Source organism: Phascolarctos cinereus, unplaced genomic scaffold (genome assembly GCF_003287225.1).
Source record: "Phascolarctos cinereus isolate Bilbo 61053 unplaced genomic scaffold, phaCin_HiC Scaffold_7;HRSCAF=346, whole genome shotgun sequence".
Taxonomy (NCBI): domain Eukaryota; kingdom Metazoa; phylum Chordata; class Mammalia; order Diprotodontia; family Phascolarctidae; genus Phascolarctos; species Phascolarctos cinereus.
In genome coordinates this window covers 44,648,699-44,661,542 of record NW_027556180.1, presented here as the reverse complement: position 1 = coordinate 44,661,542, position 12,844 = coordinate 44,648,699, and the positions used below count along the sequence as shown (strand labels likewise).

At 39.5% G+C, this 12,844-nt stretch overlaps 2 protein-coding genes across 11 annotated transcripts in view; one reads left to right on the top strand and one right to left on the bottom strand.

Annotated features, from left to right (window-relative positions):
• The window catches only part of MED12L (mediator complex subunit 12L), a 424,290-nt gene that overhangs the window by 264,099 nt on the left and 147,347 nt on the right, over positions 1 to 12,844 (top strand). The gene's annotated exons all lie outside the window — the stretch shown is intronic.
• Positions 4,446 to 10,988, bottom strand: GPR87 (G protein-coupled receptor 87). The gene is made up of 2 exons (XM_020980868.2): positions 10,860 to 10,988; positions 4,446 to 5,501 (listed from the first exon to the last, which is right to left on the bottom strand). The coding sequence occupies exons 1-2, from the start codon at positions 10,891 to 10,893 to the stop codon at positions 4,462 to 4,464; spliced, it is 1,074 nt and encodes a 357-aa protein (XP_020836527.1). The 5' UTR covers positions 10,894 to 10,988; the 3' UTR covers positions 4,446 to 4,461.

Sequence of the window (12,844 nt, the reverse complement as noted above, 5' to 3'; positions counted from 1 at the left end):
AATACAATTTAATTGTTAATTTAATTTCATTAATCTTAATTTCATTAAAAACAATTAATTAATTATTAAATGCAGTTTAATTCCAGGAATTAGGATGGGGGAGCACCAGCAAGTAGTGGTGGTGGGGAATCAAGATAGGTTTCCTGTAGGAGGTGTCATTTGAGCTGAATCTTGGAGCAAGCTAGGAATTCTGTGAGGTAGAGATGAGGAGGGAGAGCAGAATGTTATGTGGGTGAAGACCAGTAAGAGGGTCAATTTGGCTGCAGGATAAAGTGTGTGAGTGGGAGTTTCTTTCTAGAAAGTGTAGAAAAATTGACTGGAGCCAAGTTGTGAATGATTTAAATGGTTAACAGTACTGTATTTATTTCTAAAGGCAGTGGTGTTTATGTTGTGGAGAGTAACATTTTGGCAGCTTTGTGGAGTGGGGAGAGACTTGAGAGGGGGACCTATAAAGAGGTTATTGGAATAGTCCTCTTGGAAAGCCAGGTGGTACGAGGCAAATGAGACAGATGCGATAGAGGCAAGCTCAAATAGACTTGGGATAAATCGGACATGGGTGTAAGAGCGATGAAAGAGTGAAACATGGTTCTGAGGATGGCCATACTTTCAACAACTACAAAGCAAAGTTATGAAAAGGGGATGGTTTGTGGGGAAAGAAAGGGAGTGCAACCAGGTACCCTGGAGTCCAGCAGCTTTCTATAACCACTACCACCATCATCCTTTACAAACATTTAATTAGGGCTTTAAGGTTTACAAATCACTTTCCAAATATTATTTCATTTTATCCTCATAACAAGCCTGGAAGAGAGTTGCTGTTATTATCTGCCTTTTACAGATGAGGAAACTGAGATAGGGGTTAAGTGACTTGCCCAGGTTGACACTGCTAATAGGTGTCTTGAAGCAGGATTCAAACTCAGGTCATCTGACTCTAGGTCCACGGCTCTAACCACTTCACTACCTTGGTGCCTCATTGAGCCATCTCATAAGAAATAGTCAAGACTGAAGTAAGATTTTGTTCTGCTGCTTTCCATCCCTGGTCATAATCACAGAGAGCCGATCCTGCAGGGAAACCGTCATCCTGTTGCAGCAGTGAGTCTTGACCACTGCTCTAAGCTTCTGACTTTAGGGCCTGTGGGAAAAGGAGAGAAACCAGTTCTCCCCTTCCCTGCCCTTCCAGGTTGGCTCCTCAGGAATAAGTTCATTTCAGTTTAGTCACCAGATACCATTCCTAAGCAGAAAGATGTTCATAGTTTCTATTCTCTACATCCTTTAGTTTTGAGGAAAACCTTCTCCACTTTTGTGGTGTCCTATCTGTCTAGTGCATTTGACTTGAAGTTATCCCAATGAAATATTGTCATCTTCTGTGAATATCACAGCATCGTAGGTCCATAAGTTTACAGCAGCAAAGGACCACAGAGTTAGTCCTCCCCTCCTCCATGTCATTTTAAAGATGAAGAAACCGAGGACCTGAGAAGTTAAATGACTTGCCCCATTCACACAATTATAAGCTCCTTGAGATGGGAGCCCTGCTCAGTAAGGACAAAGCCTAAGTGAATTTTAATAAAGAAAGAAAAATGTGCTGTAAAGATTTGAAGCATTACTTGAAGTTCCCAGAGGTTACTCCTATGCCATAGTTATTGTGTTGACTCAATTTAATGAAACCTCTCTTGAGTATGAACTATGTCCAGGGAACAATAAAAGGTGTTTTCCCCACAGGGATTGTTTTGTAACTTTAGGCTCAGTGCCTTTGTGGACACAGTAAATTCTTAAGAAGTGTTAATTTTAATTATTAAATTTCAATAAAATAGTAATAAAGTTGTGTTGGCATTTAATAATTACTCAATAAATTATTAAGACAGACAACATAGTGTATAGAAAGTATACCAGATTCAGAGGCAGAGAATCTGGATTCAAATGCTGGCTTGTACTGCCTATACCTTTTTGACCTTGAGGAATTCATGTAAGTAATCAAAATGTTATTTTCTTCCTTTATAGAATTGCGAGGTCAGTCTCAATAATCTTTAAGTTGTCTTAAAGTTTGTGGTCTTGTATCACCTTCTATCACTTTTAAAATTTTAATTTAATCATCTTCCTTCTAAAATAAAGAGATATTTACAAATATAATACAGATGAAATGTACACATTCCTAAGTTAGATTTTGATGCTGAATAGTATTTTGTTAAACTTTTCTACACACACAAAATTAAAGGCTCTACTTTCAATTATCCTTAAGAAGCTTGATGTGAAACTAGACTGTGAAGGATTAGGGAAATCATGTCATCCTCGCAACCCCACTATGCTTGACCTCTTACTCTTGATCTAACCAACTTCTACTTCAATTTTTTGCTTGTTGTGCCCTGCCTTGGGTGGCATACAATAACCAACAGTTGGAGAAGTGAAACAAGGGAGAAATAAACAGCCATCCAAGATAGTGTGGAGAGACCTTCCGATTTGGAGGGGAGAGAAGGCGACGGTTCCTGTGAAAAACTTCTGGGGGTTTTCATTGACCAAAGGCTCAATATGAGTCAACAGTGTGACAAAGGAACTATTCACTAACCAGAAACAGCTGCGTGAAAGGAAACTCATAGCATTTGGAACAGAAGAGGAAGTGAGTTCTAATGTACTTTGCCCTGGTCAGATCTTAATCTGAAATACTGTCTTCAGTCCAGCATGCCACATTTACAGAATGCCAGAGACAAGCTGTCTGAAACTGGACATCCAAGCTGAGGAGAGGAATGGACACCATGCTGTATGAGTGTTATTGGAAGGAACTAGCTGAGTATTTTTAGCCTAGACGAGAGAATTGGGGCATGAAAGCTGTTTTCAAGTATTTCAAAGATTACTCTGTGGAAGTAAAACAAGACATGTTCTGGTTAGCCCCAAAGGCAGAAGAGGACAAGCTGGTGGAAGAGGCAAATTTAGGCTTGATATCAGGGGTTGAAGGAAAAAAAACAAACCAAACTTCGAGCACTTAGAAGGAGAATGGGCCACTGCGGGTGCCCAGAGGCAGGGAGTGGATTTTCCCTCAGTCATGTTCTTCCAGCAGATTCTGGATGGTCTCACTTCTCAGAGGTGTTAGCGAGAGGTTTTTTGTTTAGGTGTGCATTGAGCTCCATAGTCCGAGGTTTTTCTCATTCCCAGTTTCTGTATTTCTCTGAATAGTGCAGAGTCACTGAATTTGTTTGTTTTCATGATAAGTAGCAACACACTCTTTCCTCTCAGCTTTTTGACTGTGAGACTAAAGACTAGATATTTTCTTTTTTGTTGCGTCTCCTTCACAGTCTCATTAGCAGTTAGTTATGAGGGGCTAGCAGTACACTCACTTATTTGCTAAGGGCTTTGTCCCACAAAGAATGCAATCTGCTCTTTCAGTTTTTTGTGGTAGGGGACTCTGGGTCCCCCATTGCATCCAGGCTTAAAGTGTAGCAATCACTCATGGATCTAGTCCCACACCTGATCAGCTTTTACACTCTTAGTTTCTGATCTGGACCAGCTCATCTCCTATTTCATGAGCCTGGTTGACCCTTTTCTGGGAGGAGGGTGAAAGGGAAAAAACATAGGATTTAGTGTAGACCCCAGACAGCGTTAGCCCGTCAGCAGCTCAGGACTTCTGAACTACACTAAGCCTCCCTTAGTAGCAGGGATTTTAGACATGTGATCACTTACATTGGTGGCTCACCGTAGTGGTGCCTGATTTAGTGTAACACTCATTTTAGCCTTACTGTAGCTCAAAACTCTCAAACTCCTTCAATTCACCAGCCTCAGCCTCCGTCAGTAGCAAGAATTACAGATTGTATTACATAGTTGCCCAAGTTAGTGCAGCACTCATTTGACTTTAGGTCTACTATAGCTCAGAACTCCTGACCTGGAGCAGTCTGCCAGCCTTTGCCTTCTCTAGCAGGGATTATAGGTGTGTCTCATCAGGCTTGGTCCCTTTTAAAATTTCAAGATAAAAATACAAAAACTGATGATTGAGATAGCTCAGTAGTGAGTATATTACTTACCAGTTAAGTATATGTTGCTATATCAGAGGTTTCCTTTAATTTTTAGTTACCAACTTCGTTTTGTGCCTACCAATATTATTATGTATTCTATTGTATAATAATAATAATTATCATTATTTTAGTAGCAACAGAGATGCAGAGAGGTAAAGTAAAAAGATGACCAGATTTGACTCCTGGCTTTTAATTATTACTTGCGTGACAATGAGCCAGAAGCCTCCCTGGGCCCTGCTTCCTCTTCTGTGAACTACTGAAGGGCAATTTGAGATCCCTTCTACCTCTAATTCCATGATCCTTTGCCTCTATCAAGTTTTCAGTTACTCTCCAGTTAGTATAAATTCCAGAGCATTCTCATTATTTTAAAGTATAATATGATGTTCTCAACCCAGAGGTAATCAAAAGGAGTATTTATTTACACTTTTTACAGACTCATTACATATAGGAAGAGGGTTTTGTAATGTCACACATCAGTATATTCATAATAAATCCGTACTTCTGACCTCCTGACACTCTGAAGTGACCGAATGCTTTCGCTTCTCGTTCGGATATTCGATTTCTTGAACAGCCTTCGTGAAAACGACCGACACATGAAAAAGTAAATGATGGGGTCCAGGCATACATTGCATGCCGACAAGAAAAGTGTCATTTCTTTGCAGTAATAGAGAATTACGTGTCCTGAATCATCTAATAGCTTGTCCAAATGGCTAAAGGTAAATGGTATTCGACATAAATGATAGGGCAGAAAGCAGGTAAAAAAGACAGCCACCACAACTCTGATGCTTTGGTTATGTTTTCGTTTTCTGCTTGACTGACTAATAAATTGCTTGCTGGATTTCTGTATGTACCTGGATATTGCAATGTAACATCCAATCAGTATCACCAGGACGGCAACAAATAAACAGCTATTGACATGGATGACTGCTTCATGCCATTTCACGCCTAGAGGACTTTTCAGTTTGGTGCATTCATTGATGGTTTCTACCGTTGGTTGACCGTTTGTAAGAATTATGTTGGGTAAGGCCAGAAAACCCATGACCACCCACACACAAGCAGACAAAACCTTTGTAAAAGTGATACTGTACATCCGAGAATCGCCAAATGGCTTCACCACCTTCAGGTAACGATCAATGCTGATCAGTCCAAGGAAGATGATGGAAGTGTACATGTTTGCATAAAAGAGAACAGATGAATAGCGGCAGAGGAAAACGTTGAAGTACCATGGCCCGAATCCTGCATCACGAACTATCCGGAAGGGAAACGTCAGGGTCATCATCAGGTCTGCGACCACGATGTTTTTGAGATAGAAAATGAAACTCGTTTTGTTTCTGATATGGAAGAAAATCCACACTGCGAGGCCATTGAGCAGAAGGCTTGCTACAAATATGACAAGGTAAAGAACTGGTAGGACTATCGTGACAAATTCCTTGTTAGCGGTTATGTTCTTTGCAGATAGATCGCTGGAATTACTTGAAATAAAATTGCCTTGGTTCAGTTCATCATCTGTAAAAGAACAAATCGTCCTTAGTGGGTGATGGTCATGACCAACATTGCTTTGCTTTTTTACATTGTAAGTGTCTACAATGATATCAGGGATGAAAAATACCCACTTATTAGATTACAACTAGGAAGCAAAGTTTTGATCATGGAAGATTGGCATTTTGTTCATCTGGGGGGCAGCAGAGTGGTACAGTGGATAGAATGCTGAGCCTGGAGTTAGACTCATTTTCCTGAATTCAAATCTGGTCTCAGACACTTACTAGCTGTGTGACCCTGGGCAGGTCACTTAACCCAGTTTGCTTCAGTTGCCTCATCTGTAAAATGCGCTGGAGAAGGGACTGGCAAGCCACTCTAGTGTCTCTGCCAAGAAAACCCTAAGTGGAGTCACGAAGAGTTGGATATGCTGTTACAACTAAACAAGAAGTATTCATTTTGGTTGTTTGTGTGTGTGTAGGTGTGTGTGTGTGCATGCACACACACAGGGGTGTACATACGCGCACACTTGTAGCCCATCCATCATGTATCTCTTAGGTTTTATGGTAGATAGAGCACTGGACCTGATGAAAAACCATAGTTCAGATAAAGCCTAATATGCTTACAAAGCTGTATGACCTATTTAACCTGTTTGCGTCAGCTTCCTTATCTGTAAAATGGGGGTCATAATGGCACCTACTTTTCAGGGTTATGGTGGGGATCAAATGAGATGATATTCATAATTTGCTCTGTAACCCTTAAAATTTTATATAAATGCAAGTTACTTTTATATTTCATATCCTATAAAATATCTAATTATAATATTAAATGTTATATAAATTGTATATTTTCCATTTAACTGCTTAGACATGTAGAGGTTGGGAGGCAGTTGAACTGGTAAGAGACTTGCAGTATATTTCTCTGAACCTGTTTGAACCTTTGAGAAAACCTAGTTCTGCACAGTTATGGAGCTCTGGTCCCCAGAAGCACTCATTTCTTTAACAATAATAATAATAACAATAATGTTACCCTTGCTACTGAGGAAGTAGGTTTTTACATCACTGGGCAATGACTAGTTTCATTGATGTTACTTCATTGCTCAGATACATGTTAGAATCTGGCAGAACTTCAGATTTTTTTTATAGATATATAAAGTTAATGTTGTCATTTCTATTTATACACTCAATTGTCTTTTGCATGTACATATGTTTGTGTCATGTAATACACTAAACGTTTAACGAGTTCCTATTTTGTGCATTATTGTCTTTAGAAGTCAAGCATAAGAAGATAGTCCTTCAGAATTTAGCCCCTGAATGATTCATCTAAATATATTTTGCAATAATCCCCCCTCCTTTCCTTTCCTTTCCTTTCCCTTCCCTTTCCCATCCCTTTTTTGTCCCTTTCCTCTCTCTCCTCTTCCTTCTGATTTTTCTTCTTCCTCCTATTAATGACTCAAGTTCTTTTTGATCCAACTCTATTTCAGTGAATTGTTTGTCAGGGATGGTTTGGAAGAAATGGTTACTAACAGCTTCTGTCTGTCACATTTAGAGATAGAGCAAAGAAGTTGTTGGGTTTTTTTTTTTTAATTGCAAGTTAGGGCCCCCTAATTTTTGCTTGAGTTGAAAATCTAGACTTTTCCTGCATCATCTCATCTCCTTTCCTTTATGTTCTTTCGCTCTCATTCCATGCTGTGAATTGTTTTTTTTATAACTAGTTTCTCTAGTTTGAATGCTCTTAACGCAGGCTGGCAATTTCTCTCTAGACTATCCTGTTCTAAGACCATAGTATTAATTAGCCTTTATGAGTTTGAAATGCCTGATTCAGCTCCCATATGTATTATTATTGCCAGTTGTGAATGTTCTCTGCAATTGTCTCCCAACCCACCCTAGCTTAATGAAGTGTCCGAGCAAGGTCTGTGACCTAAGATAGCCTATGGTCTCCTTCTCCTGCTGGCCCGCCCACCCCCAGCTTCTTTCTTACCATTAAAAGTACTTTTGTAAAAGTATGTTTTCACGGGACTGAGGCATTATATTAGGCTGTGGGGAAGATGGGGTTTGGAGGAAGCTTGAATTGGATGATGGATTTAGTTTATCTGGCTTTCTGTGTATAAACATCACCTGTTTACCTGCTCTCATCCTGACCCTGGGTTCTCAGAGAACACACTCTGACAAGTCCTGTGGCTCTGGTAGGCTTTGAGATTGGGCCCATGTTGAACTATACATCTGCTGCTTGTTCATTAACTGTGTTCAGAGAGAATCAGCACCTTGTTGTCTACAGAAACCATCCAGCATGACTCACCCAGGGTCACACAGCCGGTATGTCAGAGACAGGACGTGAACCCTCCTCATCTCCAATGTCAGCTCTCTGTATCCTGCTTCATGAGACCTCCCATCATTTTTTCTTTAGTTTACCAACTGTTTCAATTTCTTGATTTTTTTGTTCAAGTGGATGTAACTTGTGTGATATGGTATTCTCAGAGCAATTCGTGCAACATTTGAAAAGCTTTTATGAAATGTCTGCTGTTGTAGTAGGGGATATAAAGGCAAAATGACCACATACCATCTTTCCTCAGGGAACTTATAGTCTATTAAAAAGATAAAATACTTAAATATAATGATGGTAATAATAATACAATGTAATTAGGAGAGAGCTCTTACAACTAAAGGCATCAGCACAAATGGTGTCTGAACTGAGTCTTGAAAGGAAGCTAAGTATTCTGAGAGACTGAATTGATGTAGGAGTCCATTCCAGCCCTGGGGAAGGCTATCTTGCATGGAATGGCATCTAAATGACCCAGTGGATAGAGAGCTAGACATGGAGTTGGGTTTGAATCTTGGCTCAGTCAGTCATTTATTAGCTGTGTGACCCTGAGCACTGAACCTCTCTCTATTTCTTTTTTAAAATGAGAAAGTTGAATTCCATGGCTTCTAAGCTTCCCCTTTCAGCTCAAAAATCTATGAATCAAGAAAAAAATAATGGACTAAATAATACTTGCTGCTGTTTGTGTAACACTGATATCGAGGAAGCGTTTTATAGAAAATGCAATGGTCTGTTCCCTCATAGTAAAGATGTAAGTAGAGAAGGGTAAAGAAATCATTTGAAAGGAGATCTACCCACTCTTGGGATGGAGTTCCTGAGTTCCGAGTAAGTTAGATCACCACTGTGGGTGGTTGGACAGGTGGAGGAGGAGGAAGAAAACTGAAACAATTTTCAAAGCACTTTTTAAAAATTCTTGTTCTAAAGATACCTCAACCTTGTCACAAAGAAACAGCTATTAGATGTAAAGAAAGATTATGGTCACAGAATCCATGTAAATTAATTCTGTTGTAACTAATGTGATGAAATATATTTATAATTAATATAAATTAATATGAAAAAAAAATTAAGGGATATGCCTGCCCAGAAAAGAATGCCAGTAGGGCTGGTGGGTGGTGGTTCTTGACCCGTCTTGTGGTTTTGAGACAAGTTGGTGTTCAACTTGATTATGTCTATCTGGGTGTTATCTCCCACTGTCTTGGCAATCAGTTTTCATGTGCAATGTTAGCCATTAGTATAAAAGGAGAGCTTCTGATTAATACAGAGGGGATAGGCCTAGACCTGATTATTTGTTTATGTAGTCATTCCCAAATCTGCAGCTCAATTTTTAGTCAAATTAGTTGGGACTTAATTTGAAATTTAACATGATGAGAGAGAAGAATCATGGTTCCAGAGAAAGACACAGGAAGGAGGCTTTCTAGGGATTTCTTTGGTATGTTCTCAAGGACCAGTCTTCCAATTTTTCATCTTTTTCATCTCTTACCCTTCATTTTTTTAAAAGAAATCTTTTCCCTATTTCTTCAAAAACTTGTGGCCCCAGAAGCTCATATTTCCCTTGCTCAAGTTCCCCTTGCTGCTAATTAGCCACGTGACTGAACAACTCAGGCACAAGTAATTGAATGGAACCTCTTTTTTACTACCCCAGATTATGACATGCAGTATTGTTTCCCCCATCTGTATGTAAGAATCCTGCCCAGGTAGGAAATCTTCTGATGACACCAGCCTTGATGATTCAGTTAAGGAAATACCAGCTGCTGTTTCTTGTCTCTTGGCAAATTAAACTGGTAAACTATTTGAAGTGTCCTTTGTATCCATTGTGCATGTCCTTCCCTATGTCTTGCGGGGTGTGTTCAATAACTGTTCACTAATTAATGTTAGTTTTATTTAATTTGACTTTTGGTATGGATTTTAAAAGTCAGTGGTATGAAGAACTCCCACCTCCCAGTGTGGAATCTCCTTCCACTGTCACAGATCAGCCACTCATCTGTAACTTAATCTTAGAAAGTTGCCTGGGAGGTTAAGTGACTTGTCCAGGGTCATATAAACCAGTCTGTGGCAAGCATTTGAACTTGCTCTCTTAGTTGATGGAGTTTTAAGGATTTGGAGAAAGAAAAAGAGAGAGAGGGAGAATTAACATTTTTTCCCATTCTTCTTCCTCTTCTATCCCTGTCTAGTCTCCAAAGTGTCCCACAAACTTTTTTGGGAGGTCATTAGCTCCACTCGTAGGAAGGATTTCATTTGACTTTCTTCACCCACTGCGATGCTCTGAGCTACACTGGCTTTTATTGATTAGAATGTAATGTCAAGAAAGTGATATATACAGGATTTGCAGTAGGAAGCAGTTTTTGGTACTGATTTAAAGGAGAGTGGGAGGCAGGAAGTGAAGGACTCCTTTTCTTAAGCCTTCCAATTGAAATTAGATCTTGTAGTTGGAAAAAGACCATATGGCATCATCATATCTGTATCTGAGAGCCACACATACTCTGATAATCCCCTAGCCCCATCGGTGATGAATTATTGCTCAACAGGAGGTGGGGCTTTTTGGCTCAAAATGTGGAAGTAGCAACAGTGGCCCTAGAACCTGATAGGGTGGGAACCAAAAGCTGAAGTAATGCAAATTATAGGGTGTTACTCATTTTGGCTTAGGAGCTAAAGTGTGAGCATTTTCTAAATAGTTACCTAGGGTGATAGGGTGACATTGTCTCTTTTTGGGAACCTCAGTGAACCTTGCTTTAGAAAATTAAACCTTGAAAATAATATATAGTTGGTTTCAGTTTTAATAATGCTTCTCATGCATATGATTATTTTTGTCCTAAGCATTATTTTGGGACTGGTCTCTCATAAGAAAAAAAAAATACTTTAAAATAAAGTGAGACAAGTCAAACATATCTAAATAGTGTCAACATAATGGTTTTGGTATTTTGATTCAGTAAAATTCAGGTGTAGTTCTGGTGATTTAAAAGTTATTGTCTTTAGTTATTATTTAAAAAAAAAAAAGATGTCCATCAGTAGAAACAAGACACTTGTGAACCATGTGAGGCTTCCTTGTACTTTCAGGTTTCTGGTTTTTACCTGGTAATTTCCCATGCAGCAGGTTCAGCCCCATTCTTTAGCTGGGATAGATTTTTAAGCCAAAATGCTTGTCAGGACACACACGGATAAGTCTGAGCCTTGGGTTCAGCACAGGCTGTGTTTATCTGCACTTCTAGGGAAAAATGTAGGAGAAAAATGAAAAAGAAAATAAATGTTCCAGGGGGAAGGAATTTCAGTTTCTTACTCTCCCTCTCCCTTTCCCTCTCTCTGTCTCTTTCTCCCCTCCCTCTCTTCCCTCCCCTCTCTCCCCCTCCTCTTTCTGTCTCTGTCTCTCTCTCTCTCTCTCTCTCTCTCTCTCTCTCTCTCTCTCTCTCTCTCTCTCTCTCTCTCTCTCTCTCTGTCTCCCCCTCTCTCTCCTCCCCCCCCTTTCTGTTTCCATCTCTCTCTCCCTCCCTTTTTATGAAAATATATTTTGATAGTCTCTCAGGCTTAGTCACCCATCTGGATATGAAGAATGGAATTCCCACGTTACTCTCCTAAATTTCTATTCTTGTAGAGTTTTGTCTATTCTTGCCTTCCCTGGCCTGCCATAGAGCACCTATGAACTCCTGATTTTTATGGTTTTGTGTCTGCCTTGCAATCCTGTACTTAACATAGGTCACCTTCTCATTCTTGTCTTACAGGAGCAACAACAGAATAGTAGGAGTGACCACGGTAGAGCCAGCTACTGACACTGTCCTCAGTTACATAGCTTTACAAAACTTTCCTCATGACTCTCCAGTGATATAGGTATATTATTACTCCCATTCCACAGATTCAGACCATGAGGTCCTGAGAGGTGAAAAGAATTGTCCAGAAACGCAGACATGATAGTGAGATGTGTGCTGGCATTTTCACTTACTTATTTCTTCTCAAATGTGAAATTCCACTTAACATTGACTTGTAGTTGGAGCAGTCCTTCTCTGTGGTAAAAATTCTGCATGAATAGCATGTTTGTTTGTTGTTGTTTTGTTTTGTTTTACCCCAGACTGTCTTAGGAATGAGAGTTCTAGGAGACTTCAGAAATTAGCAGTCAGTACCTCTAGTGAAGAAAGTGACACCCAGAGGAATTTGAGTCTTGTTCAAAGTGTTACAGATCACAAGTAGTAAATGTGGGATTGGAACTCAACTCCCTTATCTCTAGACCATTATTGGCATATAGGAGAGTAATTTGGGATTGTGGAAAATAAATAGTAAATTCTCACGTATGACTTAAAAAAAAAAACCACAACAGTTGAGATCAGTTAGCATGGTGCCTGGCACCTAGTGAGGGCTTAGTAAATGCTTGTTGCTTGGCAAAATTCCACTTCAGAGTTTAATTGTAACTAGAGGTCTGGTTTGGTCAGACCCAGAATAGCCTGATCCTTTATGAGAATGAAATTGGCCTCTATCGAGAAACAGCATGGACTGAGGACAGACTTAATAGGCAGGTTCTGAATCATCTCAGTTGGAATCTTGGATCTGATACTTACGAGTTAAGGAACCATGGTAAAGATGACCCCTGTTTGGTCATCTCCAAGATGCAGATAATTATACCCATAGTATTTCCATTATGGGGTGATTGTAAGGGATCAGATGGGATAATGAATGTAAAGGGCTCTATAAATGTTGAAGCCCTCTATAGATGTCACAGATGACAGTAGTTGTGGGTATTATTATCATGATTTCTACTAGTATTACTGCATTGGATTATAGGTTCATATTATTACTATTGCATTGGAAGATTGAATCAGAAAAGGAATTTGTTAATACTCCCATCTTTGGAAGATTTCAAAAGTCCTGACTCTTTAATGTTTTCTCAATTTCCACTCCACCCTTAGTCATAGGAGGGACAAAGTCACTATTTTTAGAGATTAAGAGAATATAAATGAAGAAGGGAACCATCTTTGGATTGGGTGGTATGTTCTCATAGGAAAACTTATTCTAAGAGGAACTAAGCCCTCTTGGATGAATTGAAACCATGTGGTACTTTCATGGCCTTTCAT